This window comes from Myotis daubentonii, chromosome 4 (assembly GCF_963259705.1).
Source record: "Myotis daubentonii chromosome 4, mMyoDau2.1, whole genome shotgun sequence".
Taxonomy (NCBI): domain Eukaryota; kingdom Metazoa; phylum Chordata; class Mammalia; order Chiroptera; family Vespertilionidae; genus Myotis; species Myotis daubentonii.
Genome location: NC_081843.1, coordinates 92,063,503 through 92,091,222, shown reverse-complemented (window position 1 = coordinate 92,091,222; position 27,720 = coordinate 92,063,503). Strand labels below are relative to the sequence as shown.

The 27,720-nt window shown below is 39.7% G+C and overlaps 1 protein-coding gene across 8 annotated transcripts in view; it reads right to left on the bottom strand.

The window, feature by feature from the left end:
- The window catches only part of DROSHA (drosha ribonuclease III), a 107,938-nt gene that overhangs the window by 44,286 nt on the left and 35,932 nt on the right, over nt 1–27,720 (bottom strand). For 7 of the 8 annotated variants that reach the window (XM_059694729.1, XM_059694732.1, XM_059694734.1 and 4 more), the window contains 7 exons: nt 27,382–27,453; nt 25,464–25,545; nt 24,234–24,308; nt 15,222–15,391; nt 10,748–10,872; nt 9,027–9,126; nt 7,504–7,611 (listed from right to left, as the gene is read on the bottom strand). In XM_059694729.1, the coding sequence (XP_059550712.1) occupies nt 7,504–7,611; nt 9,027–9,126; nt 10,748–10,872; nt 15,222–15,391; nt 24,234–24,308; nt 25,464–25,545; nt 27,382–27,453 (732 nt within the window). The remainder of the gene's footprint in view (nt 1–7,503; nt 7,612–9,026; nt 9,127–10,747; nt 10,873–15,221; nt 15,392–24,233; nt 24,309–25,463; nt 25,546–27,381; nt 27,454–27,720) is intronic. The other variant, XM_059694730.1, reaches the window with a different exon arrangement.

Sequence of the window (27,720 nt, the reverse complement as noted above, 5' to 3'; positions counted from 1 at the left end):
GCAACAGCAACAGGCCTTGCTTCACAGCTGGGCCTCATCTGGGCACCTCCAAACTCCAAACAAAGAGGACGAATCTGCAGATCTCTCTGTTGCTCCTGCTGGGTGACCTCAGGCAGTGGCTGACTTAGCACCTCCTTGGAGACCCAAGAGCCAGTGTACCCATTGGTCAGTGTGAGACCATACCAGATTACAACTCTTCACATCCATAAGCGACACACTCAAGGGGAAGACTCAGTGAGCACCAAAGCCCCACTGAAGCAAGTCCTGCCCCATAAGGGTGTCTCCAGCACAGCAATTCTTCCACTGTAGACACAGCTGGTCCTCACAGCCAATTGATCTGGAGGTCAATTCCTCCCAGTGATACCAACAGCAATCAAGGCTTAACGACAACAGGACTGTGCACCCAGCCCACAAAGGGGTGCACCAAGAATGTCCACCTCAGGTGATTGGGGAGGCTGAGCCACTGGGCTCTATAGGACATCTACCACACAAGGCCACTCTATCAACACAGGAAGCAGCCAAAATGCGGAGACAAAGAAACAAGTCACAAATGAAAGAAATGGATGAAAGCAAAATACTGGATATAGCGTTCAAAACCACGGTTATAAGGTTACTCAAGAATCTTCTAGAAACCTCCAAGAAATTTAATGAGACCCTCAAGGATATGAAAAAGGACCAATCAGAAATTAAGCAATACACTGACTGAAATAAAGAATATTACACAGAGATCCAACAGCAGACCAGAGGATCCCAAGAATCAAGTGAAAGATTTGAAATACAAAGAAGCAAAAAACACCCAACCGGAAAAGCAAAATGAATCCAAAAATATGAAGACAGTGTAAGGAGCCTCTGGGACAACTTCAAGCGTACCAACAACCGAATTATAGGGGTGTCAGAAAAAGAGAGAGACCGCAAGATATTGAAAACCTATTTGAAGAAATAATGACAGAACACTTACCCTACCTGGTGAAAGAAATAGACTTACAAGTTCAGGAAGCGCAGAGAACCCCAAACAAGAGGAATCCAAAGAGTACCACACCAAGACACATCATAATTAAAATGCCAAGGGCAAAAGACAAAGAGTGAATCTTAAAAGCAGCAAGAGAAAAACAGTCAGTTACCTACAAGGGAGTACCCATACGACTGTCTGCTGATTTCTCAACAGAAACCATGCAGGCCAGAAGGGGGTGGCAAGAAATATTCAAAGTGATGAAAGCAAGAACCTACAACCAAGATTACTCTACCCAGCAAAGCTATCATTTAGAATTGAAGGTGAGATAAAGAGCTTCACAGACAAGAAAAACCAAAGGAGTTCATCACCACCAAACCAGTATTATATGAATGCTGAAAGGTATTCTTTAAGAAGAGGAATAAGAAAAAGGTAAAGATAAAAAAATTATGAACAACAAAGTGACAACAAATACATATCTATCAGCAAGTGAATCTAAAAATCAAGTGAATAAAAAATCTGATGAACAAAATAAACTGGTGAATATAATAGAATCAGGGGCATAGAAAGGGAGTGGACTGACAATTCTCGGACGGAAGAGGGTGTGGGGAGTGTGGGAAGAGACTTCCAAAAATCTTACCCCTATGGACAAGGACAGTTGGGGGGAGTAAGGGCATGGGGTGGGGTGGGAACTGGGTGGAGGGGAGCAATGGGGGGAAAAAAGAGGAACATCTGTAATAATCTGAACAATAAAGATTTATTAATTAAAAAAGAAATAAGTGGAACAACAACAACAAAAAAAGCGGTTTACAACAAGTCCTATTAGCCCTCATTCAAGTAGGAATGGCCCTGGTGCAATCAGTACTCAGCAAGATAACCTTGACAAGGTCACAAGAACATCTGTGCCTCCTTGTCTATCTTTAATTACAAGGGAATGGATTAGGACTCACCAATCTGGAAACTTTGTCATGGTCAAGACACTTCTGAGAATCTAAGGAAAATAATTATTTCCCCCTAAAATGCCTCTGCATACAAGCATGCAAAATTGGATGCCATTTTAATGGGCTCAGAACCCCTGAAGCCCATCACTATCCTGTAGGTAAGACCTTCTCAACCAGGTGATCTTCAAAGGCCATTCCAGGTTTCATACTTAATGGCTTAACATTGTAAGGGCAACTTTTATAAAGCCACCGATACAGTTAAGGCACCCGAGAGCATGGAGCTTTTGTTTTTTGTTTCAATCACTTTTCATTTGGCTATAGATACCTCGTTGGGAGATAATTTCATGAAAGGCATGTCTTTTTCTGTTCTTTAATAATGGTTCCCTAGAACTTAAGAGAATAAAGGAGTCATTCTTATTCATCAGAGCCTGGAGGATGGGCACAGCTCACAGAATGACTGACATATGCTTTCTACCATTTTAGTCTTTGAAGTATTTTAAGCTGGCAGTATTTAAAAATACATGAAAATGGATTTGCTTGGAACTATAGAAATCAGTTCCCTGTATTATTAACTTAAAAAGAATGATTAGTTCTCCCAAATAGACTCTCTGATCAACAGAATGTCTTTCTTTCCAGTTCAATTCAATAAAGACGTACTGAGCACCTCCATGTGCAAGGCTCCCTAGGGTGTGGAAGAGAAAAAGATGAAGACACTCATTTTGCCCTCAAGGGATTCCCAGAGATGTGCGATTATGATTTGAATTATTGGCATTTTGTCCACATAGTTTTTAAAAGTGCTGTATTTAAAAATATAGTAATATGGCAGTGTGTGGCCCAAGTATAATACGGTTTTACAGGCATCTAAATTGCAGGGAGCTCAAGGGAGTCAAAGCTAAACACTCAAGGTGGACAGGTCATGAAGACTATAAGTGCAACTATCTTTCTAAAGTGTGAACTTAAACTGGTGAATTGTTTATTTTTTAATACCTCCAGTAAGAAATGAATAAAGCTCTCTCTAGAGTACTCTGATTACCAGATAATTTTTAGAACATTAAGCCCAAATCTGTCTCCTTATCCCTTGGAACCTAGTTCTACCTCTAGAGACAAAATAAAAAGATACATTAAGTGGCCTGGCCCCTACATCGTCCCTTGGTTAACCTAAGTCTTATTTCCTTGAACCTTGACTCATACGAAACAGCTCTTAGTCCCTTCCCCACTTCTTCTAAACTTGCTCCAAATAGAGCCAGATTCTCTTTCCAAAAAAGTCTGTTTCTTGTGAATACCATGGAAAGGAAAGCATGACCCATGTCCATCCCAGGCAACAAGTCTCAACATTATCTACGAGACTGTTGTATCTCTAGCTCAGTTTTTTAAAATACCAACCTCTGCAATGTTGAAAAGCACATAATCACTGGGCATATTTTTGCTCTCCCTCTAATTCATGCCTGGCAACTGCTTTCATTTAAAAAAAAAAAAAAGTTCCCCTAAAAGAGTGTGAGGAAATGGCCATGTGTAACTTTAAGAATATTAAAATTCTCCCATAAATATAGCAAACTAGACCTACAAACAATATATACATAAAAACTAGAAGACAAAGTTTCCCCATGAGCTCCTAAATAAGAGTGCGTGAGGACAAAGCTCTGTGTGGTCTCGTCACCTGTGAGAGCGAAGACAGGAAGTGTAGCAGGGCGTCCGAGGGCCCTGAGAATGAAAGAACCCAAAAATTAACATCATGCATTCACTGGAAATGTGACCAAAACCAGAGAGGGGTCTGCAGAATCCAAGCCACTGGGTGAGTACAAGAGGACAGTCTAACAGAAAGCCAAGTGAGGACAAGTCTCAGAGATTCGCCGAAACCGGTTTGGCTCAGTGGATAGAGCGTCGGCCTGTGGACTGAGAGGTCCCAGGTTCGATTCCGGTCAAGGGCATGTACCTGGGTTGCGGGCATATCCCCAGTAGGAGGTGTGCAGGAGGCAGCTGATCGATGATTCTCTCTCATCGATGTTTCTAACTCTCTATCTCTCTCTCTTCCTCTCTGTAAAAAATCAATAAAATATATATTTAAAAAAAAAAAAAAAGAAGTCTCAGAGATTCAAGTAACTGGCACGGACCAGAGGAATGGCTTTAATCATTTCCACCACGGAGCTTCTCACTTGCACAGGCATGTTGTTTAACTACTCCTATATTTAAGAATTAACATTTTAAGACCATTCTGGAACAAGGAAGAGTATAAATAAACATAAAAATATTCATTGCAAAAATACTCATTTTGAGCCAAAAGTCAATTAAGTTAATTTACCTTGGTCATTTTCCCCTAAATCATTTTTACTTTACTTTAGGTATTTGCATTTAAATTTGAACTGGGTTGCTCCTGTATAATGAATGAGTTGATGAGTAACACCTCCAAATTCTTTCAAGGTGGCATTCCTATATGGTGATGTTTTAAGCTCAGTGCAGGTAACAGTTTACTTTCACAACTCCAAGAAAATTCATTGATGGTGGAGTAATATTTATTAGGTCAAGGTAGATAAACAGATACTTCACCTCTCCACCTAAGGGTGACAGCTACAAAATGCCTCCAAGATGATTTGATTTTGGTACAGAAAGAACTATTTCACCAAAACATGGAATTTATGGTTTTATCACTGTTTTTAAGAGTCCAAACCCCCTCCCCCCACTCCCCCATCATTGCTCTTGTACCCAGATTTCTTTCTCTTCTGCTTCTATCAACTTCTCAGGTAGCTAGCTGGCTCACACTTTCATTCATTTATATGTAGACATTTTTTCCTTTTTACAAACCATACAGCAATTCCTGTATTCAGTATATGAACTCAAAGTCAGCAATTTACAGTCTTTATCAAGTCATTTAAATGCGAGCATAATTTTACTAAGATTAAATAAGACTTCATTAGGAGGACAGGAGAATGTAATGTGAACCCTGAGGAAAAAAAAACACCTACTAAGAAGGCTTCCTGATGGCTAACTAAGCTCAAATTTCTGAAAAATAGAGCCTAGCAGTCATTTCCACACAGGGGCCTCTCACACACACTGCTCTTCAGGGAGAAGCCTGCACTGAATTACCTGCCTCTGCAATGAACTGCCTGCCTGCACTGTGTTCCTGCCATCTGAGCCAGCCCTTACAAAGGAGTTCCTAGAATCCTATTTCAACTAATAGGACTGAGGCTTTCCCCACATCCAATCAGAGCGGCTCTATTCTGACTAATCAGGACAGTGCCTTTTGGACCAATCAAACTGCAAAGATTTGAAGTCCTCATTTGCATGAGAACAGACCAATCAGGGACCACTGGCAGGAACTTCTGTCCATACAAGCCAGCTCTCCTCTGGCTCTGGAGTGCACTTTCCATCAAAGACTGTTTCAACTGACTGAGCTGAAACACCAAAGATGTCTTGTGGAAGCAAAGGGGAGCAGACCAGGGCAGGCCAGAGCAGACTGGCGAGGAGCAGAGCAGACTGTGGAGGAGCAGAGCAGAACAAAAGAGGGGCCTGGTCCCAGGGCTGCCTCACAGCCCTGTGGTAACACAATTGAGCCGCTATTATACATCTGTGCTGTTTTCACAGCCTAGCTGTTTCACAATTGAGCTGTAAAGTTTCCTTCTTCTCCACACCCCAAAATGGGGACTCCAGTAGTCACTGAATTGGTGCGAATGCCATCAATTGACAGTAAACATAGCTTCTAAACAGTTACCAGTTGTCTTGGAAGAATGGGAATCCTACGAACGAAGGAACTATGACCAGATCAAAAAATATTCACCTTTGTATACAGTTTAATCAGGATCCATTTTCTCTGACCAGTCAGTCAAAGAAAGTCACTGAGTGCTCCTACCAACCTCAAAGCAGAATGAAAAATATAATATGTATATAGAGAAAATAACCTAGTCCTCAAGCTATGTCTAATCTAGCTGAGGAGCCAGAGTAAGGCATCTCTGATACACAAAGAACGCAAAACTGCAGTGGAGCAGATTATTGAGCGCCCCTATTTGTTTCACCAAGAGAAAGGGGGAAAAGGACTCGATACTTTTTAAAAAAACTGCATTCAGTGGAACAAAACTGCCTTAGGGACTGCAACCTGGGGTGGGAAGAAAAGCAAGTAAAATAGGATAATCCCTCCACACCCAACAATCAGACAGTTATTGCTTTATCTTTTTATAAATTAGGGCCTCACAAGGTTTTGTTAAAAAACAAAACAACTTCAGAGTTAACCAAAAACTCAAGTTTAAAAATCACTAAACAAGAAGATCTCTAAGGTCCTTTCCAGTTCTCAGTGCTCCACAATTTTCGGATCTCTCAAACAACCAACTCCGACTTGTCACTGAGATCACCAGGTTTGAGGCAGACTCCACTCATTGTTCAACATTCCACTCATTGTTCTTATGGTGTCTACCTTAGGATGATGTTATGGGTTTGGAGAAACACTAGCAAGCAGGCAATTAGGTGATATGACTTCAAGTGGCTCTCAGAGAGAATCAACAGAGTAAGATATTCACTTTTGAAAGTACTTAGAGAAAAAAAAAATGTGGTCAATTGGCAAAATAATTGAGGACCTGGAGGATGCTGGCTACCACTGTAGATGATTATTCTCAAACTATTTAGCAGTACTGCATCAATAGCAGTTCATCTTAAAACAAAACTATTTAGCTTCGGACATCACATGGGAAATGAATTGCACAGTAATACCTTTAATTATTGGATTAAATCCCACTGTTCAATATAATAATTAAATGCCAACATTGATTTTTTAAAAAACACACTGATTATGATGAAATGAATACCTGAGAGTATCGGAACTTATTACAATATATGCTACCATCAAAACAGATAAGTGGAAGCCTGGAAAGAATTCTTCCAAAAGGCTGAACACAGCTAATTACATTACCTGACCCCAGCCTGGGTAGTCACTTTCCTTTACTGTAATTTCCCTGCAGCGCAACCAGTATCAATCATAACAGAAAAAATCAAGTGAGTTTTGGGGCTCTCTGATCTGGTATAAATTCCTCCCACAGGGAAAACAAAACTACTTATTAGTGAGTCAGCATACATATCTGACATATTCCTCTATTGAGTTCATCAAATGAAAAAATACTATCATTTGGGTCAAATATGAAATTTATACTGATTCCGTTCATCAATGCCTTCAGTTCTCTGCAGCATAAGCTTGAGTCACGGGTCATAGTGTGTACACATGGCCTCCGGGAGTCTGCCTGTAGAGCTGCTGCTGTGTATCTTTTTGGACAAGCACCTGCACATGGCTGCAGACAGACAGGTGCATTTGAAGAATGGACTGGCCTTCACTCAATATGCAGAGACAGAGTCTAGCGTTACTAAGTGCCCCCCACCCTACCACTGTGCCTGTGCGTGTATGTGCGCGCACACACACACACACACAGACACACACACACACACAGTTAATCAAGATAATAGCAAAACTGACAACAAAAACAAAACCCAAAGGACACAAAACAATTTATGGGTGTCCCATTTAGCTACAAGGTAATATGTTTCGCAGAAACTTCTCAGAATTAGGAAAACTTCAGCACCAATGATTTTTAAAGGAAGAGGCATACAGGATGACTGTATTCCCAGAAGCATCGTTACCTGACAGACATCAGAACGGATGCCAGTTTTCCAGAATCCTTGGCTACTGAGCTCCACTGTTACTTCTCGCCTCATTGTATTCTTCTGTCGTATTTTTTGGAGCGCTTCCTAGAAGAGAACTCATTATGATGAGTCACCTCATGGTTGTAGAGCAATTTTAAGCCAAACATCAAGCATTAGAAAATAAGCTAGATTCATTCAATATCACCCTTACATTCAGGCAGTCAAACCTTTTCATGCCAAATTACAGTAATTTACTTGAAATGATGGCCAGAATGCTCAAAGCCTTGGGTAACTAGATAAGAAAAAGATCTAAGCCAAATCTACCATTCTGGCAAGTTCAAATTAAAAATGACCTTTACTGATTTTTTAAAAAGTAGTGTTTGGGTTTTGAAATCAGCATGTAAAAATTATAATTATAGCAAGCCTATGTCAAGCCTTTACATCTAAGAAATACAATCAATAAATTAACCTGCAACCCACGTAATTCTAAAAGTCGCTTTCAAATTTGCCAACCCATTATAACAACTCTTATTGGGAGGATACATTTTATTTAAAAAAATACAATAATCTAAAACTTCTACAAGACATAGTCAGGAACTCTTTCCTTTAACTGCACTTCAAATAATTAATCATAAAAATAATTTTATATTTGTATACTTACTCAGTAACAACCTCATAGGAATTCATAATACAAAGGAACCACCACCACCACCACCACCACCTCCACCCCTGATTAGAGGAAAGCTCAATGGACTATTTCAGAAGTCCACACAACCACCTTCTTCCCTGGGGCACCAACAGCGGGACAGCTCAGTAGCCTCTCTCAGCCCTGCTTCCCTCCCCTTTACCGAAGCTGACTGGCTCAAGTCACAGTAAGTGACGAAGCCAGAATTCAAACACCTTTCCCAGCCTCAGAGCCTTGCTTTTACACCACCAAGCAGAATAAACCTCACTGAGACAAAATCTATTTTGATACCAAATTCATTTACTCTTAAAATTATAACTAAAACATAAATGTTCCTGGAATATAAAGATAATATGACCCATTAGTAAAGACATGTGGAATGTAGAGCATAAAACCTTACAAAATAAGTTCACCCACTAAACTGACAGGCATATGGAAGACAATCTTTTACAACCTTAACACCAAGAAATTTGCATAAGATCCAAAGTTATATGATGTGCAGTCTAATTATGATAAAAAGCTGATCCAGCCAGTTTTATATTTTAGTTTCTATAAAAGATACATTTATTCCCAATGGTAGCAATCCTTTAGTTAAGAAACTATCCTCCTTTATAAAAAAAGAAAAAAGTATCCTTTTTAGGAGGAAAAATGGTTCCTTAGATACTAATGAGATGAAAAAAAAAAATCAATCAGCCTACTAATGTGAGGAAGGGAGTAAACTATGACTTTTTTAAAGTCTTTTCCCATCTTATCCAAAAGTGTAGTGCCATGCGACAACCTTGAAATCAACCTGAAGCACATCATCAATCACAGAAGAACAGAGCTCAATACCCACCTCCCTCTGGGCCAGCTTCTGTTTGTCCGTTTGTTTGACTTTGGGACTATTTGCTAGGAGGTGGCGAAGTTTCACATAACTCTTCCACAGTTTCTGGTACCTAAGGAAAAGGACAGACAGACATCTTAAACAAAGAGCAGGCCAATCTGAAGCACAGTAAAGCCAGTTGTCTCAATAGCCCTGTTCAATTATAAACAGCATTCTTTTTTTATACCATAATGGCAGCAAACCTTCATTCTAAGGAAGGACATGGTTTGGGGGGTTGAAGGTCAGGATGACCAAGAGCTATCTGGAACCTAGTTATTAAGCTGATTATTGCTTATTTTGGTTGAAAAATGAGATGTCACTACATGGGTGAATCTATCTGGAAAGAATTCCAAAGGAGATATACAAAACCAATAAAAACATATGCTGTTTCTCATTGTTACCTCTTTGAAAGTGACAAATTTTATTTAAACATGTACTTTTTGATGTTTGCTAAGAGAAAGACCCCTCAATAAGGATACTGTCAGTCTCTGAACGGCCTAGACTAAAAGTAAAATTTGGAGAGTATTAGAAAGAAAGCCACATCCGTGCCAATACCCTCGCTACATAGCTGTATCCATTTCTCCAGTGGGGAGGGAAAAGATGAGTGGTGTACACTCATCTGTATATACCAGGACAAGAATAAGCATGTTTGTAGCCAAATATGTGGTAACCTAGATGGGCCTGAAGGATGCTGTTAAAGTGCCCTGGGAATGAAGGGGAGTTTTTTATCAATTCACACTCCTGCCACCTGAGTCCACGAGAGCCTAATCACATTCTACTAACATTTTTCTGACAAGAAGGGACTTTCAAAGGGTTTTCTGTCATCTTGAAGCTGGTTCTGTCATTGAAACTGCTCCTTTCTCGGCCTCAGCTGGGTCTCTTTTTGATAACAGTTTCTTAGAGAATGGAGGAAAGAAAGAAGTACTTACACAGTGCCTGGTTCACTGCTTCATACTTTTATCCAAAGGGGGGGAAAAAAGAACAAAACCCTTTAGCCTCTTCTAAGATATTAGTCAGAATTGTATTTATGAATTGAAAAGCCCAAATGCCCTTTTCTCTCATTATGAATCCTTTAAAAAAAACTTTTAGCTCAGGAAACTATTCGTTTGTTTAACAAGGAAGGAAATTCAAACATTCCTGAAGAAAATAATGGTAATATTTCCAATCCCACACATGTTCATCTTCTCCCAGAAAAACACTAACATGCCAGTTAGAAAAACCCAAATGTGGAAAATAACATCAATTCTGAAAGTCAGAAGCCACAGCTTCTCCTTCTAACATAACCCTTAGCTTTGCATGGGGTCTTGAGCTCTTATTAAGGTGCTCCAAAAAAAAAAAATAGAATCTGTTTGAATTCAGCAGTGCTAGGGACCAATATGATGCTATTTTCCTCTAGAGGGCACTGAAAAAATAGTAACAATAAGTATTATAAGGATGAATAAATGAAAAGTTCTTTAAAGGTTAAATACATACAGGACTCTTGTTGACCAAGATTGCCAAGGATAATTGATTGAATAATAATTTCCTGTAAGCTACCAAAATTTGTTTCATTTGGTGACCTAAATTTGGAAACATGGCTCATTTTAGTTCTTAATTTTTAAAAAGGAAAACATCCGCTAAAAGGTATTCCTCTGCTAATGAAGCTGTGAGTAGAAGGTGAAATTGGCTAAGACAAACACCGAGAAATATCTTACTGTGGGTCTCCTGCATAACTCAACTGTGCAGGGCGTATCCCAAAGTGAACGATTATTGGAAAAGTAATCACATCGGGGTTGAACTGTTCACGATCCAGTTGATCGATGCGGACAGAGCTTGGTTTCTACAGAGAAAAATCAAAGCCATTTATTCCCATAAGAAGTCTGTAAGTATTGACTTTAACCTAAGTAGAAAAGAAATTAATAGAATTTTTTTTCTAGGAAAGCCTCATCCCCAAAGGGAAAATGTCACTTGAACCCTTTAGTCATAGCAGCTATACTATATAAAAACTATAATGTCATCCCTGTAAATGAGTCCGTGCCATTTGGCATAATGAACAATGATCTTGTCCTTTTTTGCAGTCCACATGGAAACCTTTAAAAATTAAACTTTTTAAAAGGACACCTAGTCAGATATAACTTTTCCTTAACCTCTCCGAAGGCACCGGGGAAGTATTCCACATCACGAGGAAGAGATGTGCTGGCTTATTCTGTTTTAAGTTCACATTTCAAATGAATAGCTTACTTCTACTCAGAATGCACAGACAGATGCCTCTATACACATTTTCCCCATTAGTTCTCTCTGTACCTTATTGTATTCCTTTAATTCCACATCTTTAAATTAGAAGGTATGGTAGTACAAAAGCCAAATGGTTAAGTTCCTCTTATTATGTCCATGTAGGCCATTTTTAATTTTAATAGAGAGCTTCATATTTTTTATGCAAGTCTAATAAAAATAAAGTGAACAGCTAATTCCTTCTTGAGTTACTAAAATATGAGGAACCATTTATAAAATACCTTTCATCCTGAAAGCTTAAGTTTGTGAAAAGAAGGTAAAATCATGGAGAGAATGTTTTAGCAACCCTCTTGCCTATGCCCAATTCTCTGGCAGGCCTCTATCATTACAAACTAAACTCTTACTAGGGGATTGTGGAGTCTTTGGCTCAGCTGCTTTAAACCAAAGGCTACAGAACTGACCCACACGGAGGCCAATGAGCTTCATCCTGTCGCCCAGCAATGACCAACAACTAGAGTCTGGTTGCTGGTCTGAACTGTCCAGGGCTGAGGGGTTTCAACACTAAAAGCGGGACAGCCCCCAACAACTGGGACAAGCCGGTTATCCTACCCACAGCTGTAGCCCCAGGCAGCCATCTGACAAATCCAAGTAGGGGACAATGGGAATAGGTTTGTGTAAATCCATCCACATTAGTTTAAAAACAACTTCCACTTAGGTTTTTAAGGAATATTTAAATGTGATTTAACAATCAAAATTTCACTAGTATCTTAAAAAGCTAGCCTCTGATCTCAAAATTAATAACTAGAGAAGATGTTGGTCACAGGTAACCAAGTATAAAATTATGTAAGTGCTTATCAACAGTAGCAACATATTTTTTTAAATTTATCTTTATTGTTGAAAGTATTACAGATGTTGCAACATATTATTTAGGCCTAAGAATTGGTTCCAATGTTTTGTGCATCAAAGCACCAGGAAAACTGCACAATTGAAAGGTGCTAGTGAGTTATTCGTGTTCCCAGGATTTTAAACACCATGCTATGGAATCCACAAGGAGATACTGACTTAAAATATCTATAGTATCTCTAAATTTATACGTGTGGGGAGGTGAAGGAAATCGGTCTTAGAATTTGGCCACACTCTACAATAGCTATCCTATCATCTTTGTAGAAACAGAAGAAAAAAACATTCTCACTAATGACCAAAGTATTCTCTGGCAGAAGCAAAGTGCCCAAAGAGGGAGATTAATTCTTTTAAATTCTGCAACAATAAAGTAGTTAATGTGACCATAATGTCTTGAAAATTAAGTAAATTCCCCAATATTCTTACCATTGGGTGATCTTTCAAAGCAAGTATGAAATGTACACACAACCCTATTCTCAAAAAAATATAATGGAAGATGTTTGAATCATACTGAGTTTCCAGAATGTGTTCCTCCTTTAAACATATTTTTAGGTAAATACTAAAAAAGAATTAACTTCAACATGTCCCAAAGCCTGGCATCCAAATTTACCTTTTCTTATTTCCACCTACTTTCCAACATAAACCTTTCATCCTGGTTTCTTCATTATCTTCAAACTGGCCAAACACCATGCCAAGTATGTGCATGTAAACATGCCAATAATTTATACAATTTCTCAATTCCTTAAAGACCTTCCTGTGGTGTTTATCAAGTATCCCGGCAGCCCCGCCAAGTGATCTCACCTAAAACTACGGGCTTTCCTGGCTGGCTTTTCTACTGACTGGCCCGTTGATTCAAGGGTTCATCACAGACTCCTTTTACATGGATATGCTGTGAGACTGCACCTGGACAAGCGTCATACACATCTATTTGCTTCACTAGCATCTGGCTCACATGGTTGTCCCTCAACAGTAAGTTGAATGACGACCCTGGTCATGGACTAAACGTCCTCCATGCCATCAGCTCAGTAACAATCTGAAGTCCCTGGGATTTTTTTTAAACTACAGATCCTGGAGTGCCTGGAGTATATAGGGTCAATGATGGCATTCTTATATTTTCAAAAGTTCTCCAACTGATTGTAGGACATCAGGAAATGTTAGCCAGGACATGGAAGGAAGCTCCAGGGAGAAAGTGTTCCCAAAGTGTCCACTGTAAATCATGGGATACTTGGAGTGGACCCGCCAAGATGAAAAGATCATGTCTGCCACCACCATCACCTGAACCCAACTTCTGACCCAGCTATAAACCCGACAGAAGAAATGTAAATTTCTGCAGCTGTTTAAAGGAGAAAAATCAAATCCACAATCACACTCTCATAGTGCTATGACTTGTATATTTCTTTTCAAGTTACTTTAACAATGATTTATGTGGCTTAACAATATAACAGTAAAAACTGTATGACTTTTTAATGTTAAGTAAATTTTATGTTGAAAAACATTTTTATTAAACACTTTCATTTTCGAGATCTGTTTAAAATAACTGGCATTAGCTGGAGTGTTTGGTTTGCAAATAACCACATTTCGTTTGTGCAGATGTTGCTGTCATGCTACAGAAAGTTGATCCAGAGTTTTTATTTTTATGAATCATGACTATTGAACAAATTTGGCAGCCTTTTTAAAACAACAGCTTTGTTTAAATAGATTACTTTGTTTCTTTACATGGAAATATTGTAATTCTCCCTTTCTGGAAAACTTATTCTGATAAGATGCCAAGATATAACTATTTTATGAAATAACATATTTTGAAGAAAACATAATTTTAATTGATGTAATATATAAAACAGCATTTTCTTTATAAGATAAATCTAGTTATCTTTTAATTCTCTCTTTTAAATTTCACATGTTTATTTCAACAACTAACATTAGAAGCTAATTTTAAAACAAAATAATAAGAAACAAAAGAAGTGGGAAATATTTGTAATAATTATGGCAAAAGAGCAATAAAAGGATCAATAAAAAAGGACAAATACCACAACAGAAAATTTGACAAAGGATATTGATAGGCCATTATCAAAAGGCCAATAAACATTTAAAATATCGATTTTTGTTAGAAACTAAAATAAACACAAAACTGAACTAAATAATATTTTTCCCTATCAACTGACAAAGTTAGTTTGTTAACAGAGTATAATACTTTTAACAATAAAGATTTTTAATTTTTAAACAGTATAACCAATATGAAGAAATGGGTACCCTCATGTCTTCCTAGTCAGAGCACACATTTTACAACCCTTCTGGAAGGTATTTGTCCTATGTATCAAAAGACTTACAATGTGTATACAGCCAGACTACTTCTTCCTAAGGAGTTAAATGGATAAATATTCAAAGACACATACATATACATATATATATGTACACACATATACAAATTCAATATAGCATTATTTGCTTTAGCAAAAGTCTGGAAGCAACCTGGGAACCCAACAATAAGGAGTTAATTTTATAACTTAGGGGTCTTTTTTTTTTTTAACACTCCTTAAGAAATTTATGACTATGAAAAAATGATATTTTGTGGTTGTTTCTGGAGGATAAGGAGGTCTAGATATTTAATAATACTATTTAATAGAATGATGCCAATTTTGTTTCAAAACAATATGAAATATATCCTAGAGACCAGAAAACTGAATATTATCATCTCTGTAGAATGGAATCATGGGTAATTTTTATTGCCTTCTTTGGGCTGCTTTTTGATTTTCCTAATTTTTCTATAGTGAAGATATATTACTTTTATGCCTAAAAAAAATAAAAAATCAGAACTGAACATACCTAAGAACTTTAAAAGTCTCCATAAGGAGCAGAATAAATTTACCAATAAGATGAACTTACTACCAAACACACCTATATTATAACATTTTTCGTTTCTACTCAATAGTTAAAAATTATTCAAGGATGAGAGGGAATGAGTACATAAAGCTTTGAAAATGTTGTCACTGTTTTTCTGAAACATTCCCACCCGGAAGGAAGGTGGCTGGGTCTCAGTGTGTGAGCACCAGAGCCTACCGTGCCGGGGTTGGTGACAATCATGCCCTTGCACTCCTCCGCGTATTTCTGCCACTCGAGCTCTTCCCACTGCAGCATGTTGGCGATCTCCTCCTCCGGGACCAGCGCTTTGCTGCACCGTAACAAGTAAAGGAGAATCTGGTGCATGGACAGCACTTCCTTCCCTCCATCTGGGGTGGGAGCAGAGAGAAAGGGGAGAATGAGGCTACTCAATGCACAGCCAGTCATCAGCCAAGTAAGGAAAAACAAGACAACAGAGACAAAAGAGCGTTCATAAAAAGGTAATTTAGAATTTACATTGTTTAACCAGGTGCCAAATAATCCGAAAGCCATTTGTTTCATTGATAAACAGTGCTCATAAACCATCTCATTTACTAAAATGGTAAGAGCAACATTCTAAATGATAAAAGGCTCCATTTGTACGGTGTGAATATAGAAAAAGGTGTCTATCTAAATAAATTTAAAACCATCGAGCATGAAGAACCACAGCTTACAATCTACAGAACTTAAATATTTTATCATTCTTTCTAGGTAACAGATGAAAGCTCTTTAGCAGGGATGTTATTATCTTAAGGAAATTCTAAGCTTTTGAGATATTTATGGATGTTTTCAGCTTATTGTGTGATGGCCTAATTTTTTGGTGCTAATGTGCCACACCTGCGGTGATGAATAGTCCTAAAGAGCCTGTACTAATATCATGAAGATCATTATGGAGCTAGTACGTGGAAAAATAGCAAGTATTCTGAGGCTTATGGAGCACATATTACTAAGTACAGAAGGTAAAACAACAAAGGACATAATTGAAGTACTCTGGAAAAAGCCAATTAATCTGGTACTTGATGAACCAAAGATTCATTTAATGTGAGCATTAATTTCCAGTGCTCAGGTTTCTGGCTTCTCTTTGGACTTAGCTCCTTGACCAGTATGTGTAACTACCTTATACCCCTTTTCTTGACTTAGGCCTACCCAAAGAAAGGACAAGAGCCCTGAGGATTTAGAGGACAATGAGTACCCTCCCCAGGTCAAAAAATACTCTAGGAGCCGCAGTAAGAGGCCAACACTTCATGGAGAATGAGGAAACCAAGATGGTGGGGATAGGTGGGCACAAATGGGAGTGTCCTATCTGTGCTAGAGGAGTGAGATACCCAAAACTGGGGCTACCAGAAAATGCAAAAGGATAAAAGATTTTCATACACTTTGCTATGGGCTAAAGCTTGGACAGGCCTACACATCTGAGAAAGAAGAAAATAAATATCAAGATTTCTCTCTGGTGTGTATGAGGTTTTTTAACCCCAGATGCTACTCTGAAACTAGATGACATTGCTGCTACAGAGCTACTATATATAGGCATCCTGCATTCATTCATTAACCTAAATATTTGTCCATTCATCCAACAAATCGTTACTGAGCACCTACTATGAAATAGGCACTCTTCTAGACACTGGAAACATAGTCTCTATGTCACTTTTATTTGACACACCAAGGGTATTTCCCAATTTAGGAGAATATTCACAAGATAAAGAAAGGTCACCACGTGCTCACCAGAATGCTTCTACCTAGCCTGGGCGCAAAGCTGCCAACAAGCCCTAGCCGGTTTGGCTCAGTGGATAGTGTCGGCCCACAGACTGAAAGGTCGTGAGTTCCATTTTGATCAAGGGCATGTACTTCGATTGCAAGCTGGATCCCCGGCCCTGGTCGGGGTACGTGTGGGAGACAAATGGTTGTAACCAATTCACACCGTGTCATATCTCATCCATGTTTCTCTCTCTGTGTCTCTTCCCATCCCTTCCACTGTCTCTAAGAGTCAATGGAAAAATATTCTTGGGTGAGGATTAACACACACACACACACACACACACACACACACCTGCCAACGAGGCAGGAGAGTTTTACAGCAGCATAGAAACTAGAAATACTTTTCTTAAAAAAAATACACACATCAGGCGCAAAGTCGGTCATGCTGAAGGTGAAAGTGTAAATCCATGTTGAAATCTGCTAAATATTTAAAACAGCACCTAAAACCTAAAAAGACAGAGATTTACCACTGTGAAAAAATGAAGAAACCCAGAGCAGATAACCTAAGGAGGGGGACTGAGGCACTGCTCCAGGGGCAGTGAGGTGCAGTCCTTATGGAAATACAAGAGAAGGTAGACAAGAGAATCCTGCCAGAGCCCGTGCAAGGGCTGTATTCTCATACCCAGCCCAGCAAAAAAGACCCTCATAAATATTTGAAAAGTGACTTTCTGAAGCAGATAAATAACATGGCCACTTGCTCACAGACTGCCATGAATTTACTAATGTTAATGAATTGGCTCTTTTGGTTTGTCTGCTTTGCTACATGTTTATGTTGGGGATTTATGGAACGGTGTCACTGAGGGCTAAGAAGCCATTTTTATCTCCCTGGCTGAGATAAATAGGACACGATACAAATGAGAAGTGAGAGTGGGTACGCTAAGGTTAGCAGGCGCTGTGCCAGCACTGGGACTGGAGCCGTGACAACAGGTCATTATTCGAAAAGAACTGGAGTTTGTGTTTCAGGGAATGAATCTGGACAGTCATTAATGAACTGACAGACTTTATAACTGTTTCTTAGAGACCCAATACTCTCCATTTATGTTGTCTGATTATTTATAACGTTATTTGCGGGGGAGGGCAATTTGTTAGGGAATTTGTGTTAAGAATATGGCTGGTTACACAAGTGCTTCTCAACAGTCTAACACTCAATTTTAACAAACACAAACACGCCTTCCTCCTTCCCTACACTAGGAATAACTATACAGCTGCATTACTATGTCCCCTGTGTATTCCTGCTAAGATACCTTTAAATAATCTTGTCTAAAAATCTGTATTAACGGGTATTCTCTATGTTTTCCAAATACAAAGTTATCCCATATAATAAAAGGCTAATATGCAAATTGTCCCCTCGATCAGGAGTTCGATTGGGAGTTGGGACAGGGGGAGGGGCCAGCCGGCCAACTGCTTGCAGCCCCTCCACTGGCCTCCACCATCCCCGATCGGCCCCTCCCACCCCTACTGGGGGCAGGCCAGCCAGCCAACTGCCCAAGGACCCTCCCCAGCTGGCCCAGCCCAATTGGGGTGGGCCGGCCGGACCCCGCCTGTGCACGAATTCGTGCACCAGGCCTCTAGTACTATATTATCTCAATTGATGGGTTTTTTTTAAATTAAATCTTTACTGTTCAGATTATTACAGTTGTTCCTCTTTTTTTCCCCCATAGCTCCCCTCCACCTGGTTCCCACCCCACCCTCTGCCCTTACCCCCTCCATACACACTGTCCTCATCCATAGGTATACGATTTTTGTCCAGTCTCTTCCCGCTCCCCCCACATCCCTTTCCCCCCGAGAATTGTCAGTCCACTCCCTTTCTATGCCCTTGGTTCTATTATATTCACCAGTTCATTCTGTTCATCAGATTATTTATGCACTTGATTTTTAGATTCACTTGTTGATAGATGTGTATTTGTTGTTCATAATTTTTGTCTTTACCTTTTTCTTCTTCTTCCTCTTCTTAATACATTTCATCATTTCATATAATCCTGGTTTGGTGATGATGAACTCCTTTAGCTTTTTCTTATCTGTGAAGCTCTTTATCTGACCTTCAATTCTGAATGATAGCTTAGCTGGGTAAAGTAATCTAGGTTGTAGGTTCTTGGCATTCATCACTTTGAATATTTCTTGCCACTCCCTTCTGGCCTGCATAGTTTCTGTTGAGAAATCAGCAGACAGTCGTATGGATACTCCCTTGTAGGTAACTGACTGTTTTTCTCTTGCTGCTTTTAAGATTCTCTCTTTGTCTTTTGCTCTTGGCATTTTAATTATGATGTGTCTTGGTGTGGTACTCTTTGGATTCCTCTTGTTTGGGGTTCTCTGCACTTCCTGAACTTGTAAGTCTATTTCTTAAACCAGTTAGGGGAAGTTTTCTGTCATTATTTCTTCAAATAGGATTTCAAAATCTTGCTCTCTCTCTTCTTCTGACACCCCCATAATTCGAATGTTGGTACACTTGAAGTTGTCCCAGAGGCTCCTTACACTATCTTCATATTTTTGGATTATTTTTTCTTTTTGTTTTTCTGGTTGGGTGTTTTTTGCTTCTTCGTATTTTAAATCTTTGACTTGATACTTGTGATCCTCTAGTCTGCTGTTGGATCTCTGTGTAATATTCTTTATTTCAGTCAGTGTATGCTTAATTTCTAGTTGGTCCTTTTTCATATCTTCGAGGGTCTCACTAGATTTATGGAGGGTCTCACTGAATTTATCAGTGGTTTCTAGAAGATTCTTGAGTAACCTTATAACCATGGTTTTTAACTCTATATCCAGTAGTTTGCTTTCCTCCATTTATTTCATTTGTGACCTGTTTTTCTGTCTCCTCATTTTGGCTGCGTCCCTGTGTTGATAGAGTGGTTTTCTGTGCTAGGTGTCCTATAGGGCCCAGTGGCTCAGTCTCCCCAATTTCCTGAGGTGGACACTCTTGGTGCACCCCTTTGTGGGCTTTGTGCACAGTCTTGTTGTATTTAAGCCTTGATTGTTGTAGGTATCACTGGGAGGAATTGACCTCCAGGCCAGTTGGCTGTGAGAATCAGCTGTGTCTACAGTGGGAGAACTTCTGTGCTGGAGACACCCTTCTGGGGCAAGACTTGCTTCAGTGGGGTTTTGGTGCTCACTGAGTCTGCCCCCTGAGTGTGTCCCTTATGGATCTGAGGAGTTGTAATCTGGATGGTCCCACTCTGACCACTGGGTACACTGGCTCTTGGATCTCTAAGGAGGTGCTAATTTAGCCTCTGCCTGAGACTACCCTGAAGGAGCTATGGAGAGATCTGCAGCTTCCTCTTCTTTGTTTGGGGTTTGGAGGTGCCCAGATGAGGCCCAGCTGTGAAGCAATGCAAGCTGCTGTGGGGCCTTGGGCCTTCTTTTGGATGTTCTGGGTCTCTCTGACTCAGCTGCAGTTTGTTAGGTAATTTTAGATTGCAAAAAGCCAGGCCATTCATATGGAAAAACAGCTTGGGTGGGCTGGGGTCTCAGGAAATCAACAGGGCGGAGCTATGGCTGCTCCTCAGCCCTGCCCTAAGAGGTCCCGGGTCTCAGTGTCCTGTGGTAATCGCTGCAAGTACCTCTGAGAGAATGCCATCCTTGAGTTACACCTGATGCCAGACAGTCCAGTTTCTCCCCGTATGAGTCTGGGTCCCCAGAGACTCGCCCAGAACTGGAGTTCAGAGCAGTCGGGAGCTTTAGACTCCTTCCCTATTGAAAAAGACAATCGCGTCCTCAGTTGCCAGCCCTTTCCATGTGCACCTCCATACCTCTGCACTTTACTTCCGCACCTCCTCTGAGTCTCAGTGTGCTTTTCTCTTTCCTTCTAGTTGTAGAATTTCCACTCAGCCAGCTTCCTGTTGTTCTGGATGGTGTCTGTTTTGTCTTTTAGTTGTATTTTTGAAGTGGTTGTGCGAGGCAGCAATTTCCGGTGTTTACCTATGCCGCCATCTTGGTTTCTCTCTTGATGTTTTTTTTCAAGCCACGCTTGTCTCCCTGGGAATATTGAGATACACTCCCACCTGCTGGCCTCTGTCAGCCACAACTGAGAACTACTTCTCCGGGGTGGGGCAATTTCCAACAATCAATCTGCTAGATAATCAGTTTGCAAAACTGATTCAGGATTTCCAAAGTTTTACTACAACAATGATACAAGCAATGAACAGGCTTTCCTGTACATGCAGCCTTCCTATCTTGAATTACAACAAGCCCTAGCCCCAGCTATAGTCAAATAAAACCTTAAACAGGCTCTAGGGGAGTTCATTTTAACTGTCTGACTGCTACAAGTAGAGGTAGGGATAGAAAAAAAACAAAACAACAACACAAAAATTTGAAAAAAATTTTTTAATTTCAATCAACTGGTTGTTCTATGGTTTAACCTCTGGAAAACTGACCTTCATTGAATAATCCCTGATTTAAACTATAAGCTTAATTTTGAACAAACCTGCAGAAAGCAACTGAGATAGCTGTGTTTAAAACAGGTAAACTGGAAAACTGAAGAAAAAATATGATGCCTAAAAAACTTTCTATTAGAGATAATAAACTGAAATAAATGAAAAGCAAAGTGAACGGGAGGACCGTGAAATACCTGAAATATATGAAAGCTGCTCATTCTCAGAGTAGTGCAAGTAAAATGCAAATGATAACAATCAGATGACCTTTTGCCTATTAGACAAACTATAGAAGACGAGTATTATTCAGTGTTGGCAGATGTACAGAAAATAGGTACTATTAAAAATGTTGGTGACAACTACAAATTATGTGCTTTTTAGCGAGAACTTGGCCAGTATCTTTCCTAATTTAAAATGTGCATATTGTTGTAACAAATCATTTCACTTCTAGGAGTCTACCTTATAGAAACATTGACCTAAATGCAAAAGGCTAGATGCAAAAGACAATTCCTGAAGTATTTATGCAATGGGGAGAAAATAGCCATCTCCAAAATATTCTTCACTAGAAGAACTGTCGAAAAAAATTAATGTCAGTTCATACTGTGGAAATCTATGTAAGTTTTACAGAATGAGGCGATGTATTTACATGGAGGATATCTGAAGTAGGTGAGTATAAAGGCAAGTTGCATAACATGTTGTTAGCTCACTGAAACAAAAAAGCATTAATTCTCCCTACACAGGTTAAAACAAATACAAATCAAACCACTCATAGCACCAACTCATTTTTACATGTCTAGAGGGGTGCTCATTTTTACAGTATACACATTTGTACTGTTTGTCACACATATGTGCCCACACACACACACACACACCCCAAGTCAACCCAATTGAGGGCAGAGAAAACACTTTAACAGTCTTTTCAATAAATGATGCTGGATCAATTGGATTTCCATACTGAAATCTGCAAGTTTCTCTAGTATATTTTCAAAGGGAAGTCTACCGAAAAAGTATATCTTATTTGAAAAATAAATCAAAAGACCTCTTTTAGTGACAACATAAATTTTATCCCTAAATAGTTATGGAAAACATTTTGTGAGAGTTAAAATCCCACAAAGTAAATATCTAACGTAAGATTTTTCTTTAAGATGCTTTTAAAACTGTCCACTTTGTCTTAGAGATTTGCTTGGTCATAAAATGCCTAGCTGGCAGACAGTTACTGAAAGAAAAGACTTTTCAACAAACTCACTGCAACACCATTTTATAATAAGTTCACTGCTAAGGTGCCATTATAAAATCAAAGATACACTCACTTGAGAGGAAAAAAAAAGGACTCCTCAATAAAACAAAACCAGATGTACAAAGGGGGAAAGCTTTTGAATACATTTCCTAACAAACAAAAAAAAATTAATGATAACACTGAAAACATGAGCAACACTGTTCTAAAACCAAAATGTCATTGTGACTGAATGTCTGGACCGAGGAAAGGACAAAATCCTGAGGACAATCTAAGCTAGAATAAATGGACAAGAAACAAAAGCCGCAAAGGGACACATCGGAGCGCAGAGGAAAGTTAAGGGCAGCTCAGCAGAGACAAGGTGAAGGGCCAGGCACCACCTTCGGGAAGAGACTAAAACAAGCGTGTCCCCTGGATTTGGTCTTTGGGAGGCTGGCTTTTTTTCTTCAAATATGTTTTTATTGGTTTTAGAGAGAGGAAGTGAGAGGGAGAGAGCGATAGAAACACCACCTCCTGCTGGGGACCGAGCCCACAACCGAGGCCTGTACCCTGACCAGGAATTGAACCAGTGACCTCTTGGTGAACGGGCTGACGCTCAACCACTGAACTACACTGGCTGGGCTGGGGGCTGGCTCTGACAGCAGCAGCAGTGGCAGGGTGGGATGGGGTTAAGAGGGCGAGGGGCCATAGCAAAGGCAGCTGTGGCTGGACCAGGGTCTGACAGGCTCTAGGGTAAGTGCTAAGACCTGGAGAGGAAGGCTTCCTGCCCCAGAAGGACAGCAGGCATAAGGAGAAGCGCATGAGCCTAAGGCTAAACTTTTGAAACTGTGGATATGTAGCCTGGGCTGAAAGCTTACATGCTGAAAAGCTACACAGCTGAAATTATAGATCACAGATTTATTGCAGCTGCCAAACCTTTTCGCCAATATCACTGAGCAGCACACATATAGGGGGAAAAAAGGCAAATGGTGGAGTTGACATTTCCACGGGAGGTGGTGGTTAGCATAAGGCACCGAGGCCCCTAGAGCCGAGGGACAGAAGTCAGAGCACAGGACTTAACCGAGGAAGCAAAGGAAGGTGACCATGCAGAGAGCAAAAGGAAGATCCAAGTGGAAGCAAAGAAAATAAGGGCTGGAAGTATGAGCATATCACTGGAAATACCAGTGAAGGAGAAACCAGAATGAGACCTGGGATGATTCCTTTAGGGTGGTGAAGCCTCTGCAAACAAAAAGGCCCCAAAGATTTCATTACAAACCCAACCATTTTAAAAACACCAAGTATAATGCCATATCTCATAGCTAGACTCTCAAAAAAATTTTTCAAAAACAGTTAAAATGTTGCTTAAAAAACATGTCATATAGTCACTTATTTTAATTGAGTGAGAAAATGGTTTTTTCACTGTAAAATAAGAAGTCTATGTCAAAAAAAATAGAAAAAAGCAACTGTAATGCCACTACCTTCATACAACTACTATTGCAGTATTTTTTAGCGTATAGTCAGATTGTATATAAAATGTTTTAATTATTGTTTTCCAATTAACTCTTTGCATTTTTAAGCCACATGCATATTTCCATATTAATTTTAACACTTATGTGATATTTTATCAAGTGAAATTTCAAATTTTATCAATCAATTCTCCCACTGCTCATCTAGTTTGGGGCTACCATACATTACGTAAGGGTACACAGCAGCATGTGTAATTTTACATTTTATGCCTGACCTAGAAGTAGAAAATTACCAGTGTCTGTGGTGGGAAAGTTGTCTGAAAGACTGGAAGGAGAATGGCAGGCTTATTTTCAGACACACTATTTCCACGGGTCACAGACAAGCCAAAAGACTTACCTGGAAGAAATCTTACAAAACGTGGCATGAAATGAAATCTTGGGCAGCAGGGTGGGCTGTCTTCAAACAGAGGACCTAAAGCAAACAAGTGGAAATACAAGAAAAAAAATTAATAAAAACAGGCTTAGAAAACAAATACTGCAACTTAATTCCTAAGATTCATTATAATGACAAACATCCCTACAAGTAGGGGCATAAAAATAAAAAAAGGTCTTCTTCTTGTACATCAGTCCTGTGGTAACCACCACAAACATCCCAGAAACACTGAAGTGAGGAGACTGCCAATGTAAGAGGAGAATGAAAGCCCAAGGACATGTGCTTCATGGTACCCTAGAGGCCTGGTGCACGAATTCGTTCATGGGTGGGGTTGGAGCCAGCCCACTCCAACCAGGGCTGGGCCAGCCAGGGGGAGGGGCCATGGGCAGTTAGTCGGCAAGCCCCACTCCCGATGGGCGTGAGGAGGGGCAACTGAGGGAGGAGGGGCCACAAGCGGTTGAACTACCGGTCAGAGGGACAAGTTGCATATTAGCCTTTTATCATATAGGAGGATAAGGGAAAACTATTTTTAGAAAATCAAAACATAAAAAGATTTTTGTTATAACTGAACTCTGCATGATATAATATGCTTGTGTTTTAATTCCTTTCCATTTTAATCAACAGGGCTGGGGAAAAATAGAGAGAAATACTACTAAAAACTTGGTTTGAAAAGCCATTCATCAATACACGGTTTAGCAAATAAATAAGTAACTGTCTACTGGAATGCAGACACCTCCTAAGAGTAACTATTATCCAAGATCCAAGGACCAGGTGCCAGTTCGATGTAGCTTGCAGGTTTTGAATTGTGTTTTGAAGGCAAAGCAAATTTCTGTTTTGATAAACTGTTATCTTGGAAGTTCATATTACAGTAAAGTTCAATAGATTTAAAATATTAACTAATGAGACTTTCCCCAGTGCACCTAAATCAATGTAATTACTTATAATAACTGATACCATCTTCTTACATATCAGTTAGGTAACTGATAATGGTAATCTTAGGCAATAGACACTGTCAAATTGTATTAAAAAAAGACCCATGAGAACTTATTCGTGTCAGATGATAGCAAGCATTCCTATGAATCACACTTTTCCCTGGATATTTCAAAAAATAAGAGAAATTTCAATTATCTTCTCCCCACCATACACCACAATGTTCTTTCAGCATTACATTTTTCTTTAAATCCTATTATTTACCTTTAAGATTCCAGTCATACAATTCCAAAATATCTCTGAATAGGAATAATGAAAAGAGTTCAAGTCCCTTCACACAAAAATTCTGAAAAATAAACCAAAATCAAATTACTATAATATTGCAAATATATATTAACTGAAGGTTCAACTTGTTCTAGTCAAGTGCCTTAAAGTGTCTGTTGAAACTATCCTAAAACCATGTACTTTCCTAAAAAGTTTGACCACCATCCTACAAAGAACAGCTCATTTGCTTGAGACACAAATGAAATAGGCAAGCGTGGCTGTAGGTTTCCCAAGAAAATGTGAGCACAGTCCTTCCCAATGTACGAGTAAAATGATGTGAAATTAAAACACTAAGTCATCTTATGAAGGGAGCGGAACCAGAGACATGGAAGCATGGAACTGAGTACGGAATCTCGGAGGGACGGTGGGTGGGAGGTAATCAACCAAGGACCTTATATTCATGGCCCATGGATGCAGATGAGGCCATGCATATACAGGGTGTTGAGGGGCTGGGGTCGGGAGGCAGACCGGAGCGGGTCAATGGGGGGAAAAGCGGGACATATGTAATACTTTCAACAATAAAGAATTATTATTAAAAAATAAAATAAAATAAAAATGAAGTCGTCTTTATGTCATATTTTTCTAACCCAATTATAATATCAGGCTCTCCTGGGGACTTTTTGTTAATTCAAATCACACACACACACACACACACACACACACACACACACATGCGCGCAGGCCCTGATAGGTTTGTCCCGCTCACCCCACCCCTGTTCCCTGCCATCCCCCAAACACACCTAGAATCACTGTTAGAGTGACCATAAAACAGAGGTCTTTCATGCCAAAAAGTTAAAATTCTTAATGAAGGCAAATAAAGGGCTACGAAAAACTACAAAACTTTGGACGAAAATGTCTCCAGTAAACAAGCTTAACAGATGAGATATTTGCAACTAAGACATGTCTCATAATTCTTCCTTCCTATTTGTTTTGCTCAGGGTTCATAAATCACCCTGCGTGAGATAACTCCAGACGCATAAACCTTTACAATAGCAAATGAAGGCTTATGACCTTAAAAATCAAAAGGAAGCAAAAAGCCCCTTTAAGCTAGAGAATGAGGGGGGTGGCCCTTTCTCTTTAATTCTTTTTGAAAGACAGGTAGAATTACCAGGACTTGCTTTGAATGAAGTAGGTGCAAACTAAGCATGTATGTCATGCTTATCAATTCCCGCTGGTGCCCGGCTGCCCATGACAGAGCTGCGCTGTTAAACAAGGTTTGCAAGGAGAGCCAGGGGCTCAGGAAATCGACCCCAACTCCAGCACAAGGTTAAGTGCACAGGCTTGTTTGCTGTCTAGTTGTTATTTCTTCGTGTGACTTGTTGACATCACTAAATTCAAGATCAGGCAATGAATCATTCTGAGATTCACATTAATCTTGCTTTGGAATTTTAAACCTCTTGCATATATTTAGATAAATCTGCTGCTGAGCAGCCGCAATGAAAAACAATTAGGAAAAATATGTAAATATATGGGAAGAAAAATGAACCAAGCACCGATCTTGTCATTGGAGATAATGAATAAGATTATTCCAACAGCTATCAGATTCGGTTTCACTACCCTAATTTCCTCTGATAACAACCAGTAATCAAAATCTGTCCCCTACCCAAAACAAACCAAAAACGAATGTAAAGTTACTATCAGTAGATGCAAAACAAGGAGAAATGGATTCAGAAGTTGAAAAATGGCCTGAATTTTAACCTTGTTCCTAGAGCTCCATCTCACTGACCCTTGCAACAGTGACCACAAAACTTTAGGGGTATTTCTGAGGCCAAAGCCAGAGCTGGCCATGTCCAATGCTTTCAAGATATAAGTGTGGAATAAACAGAAGACAAAGCTGCTAAGCCATCTTCTGCCTTACCTCAGGCATCATCTCTTCGATGAAATGGATCGTGTAGTCTATGTTGAATCTGATCACTTTACACAGCGGAATCTGCAAGAATAAGAAGAGGTTCAGTCTGCAACACCATCCCGGAGGCTCACAATGAGCATGTGTTGGCAACCTGACCCAGAAGGCCATGACCCAAACGAGGAAGTTCCACTTCATCTAAGCTGCTCACAATGCTGCAGGCGAGCTTGACCACAACGGCTGGGTTTTCATGGCAGGCGCCCAGCTGGCCCTGCCTCTACAGGAAACCTGCATAATGCTGGTGCTTAATTAAGTGTACGAGCAACAACACAAACGTGACAAGAACCCATT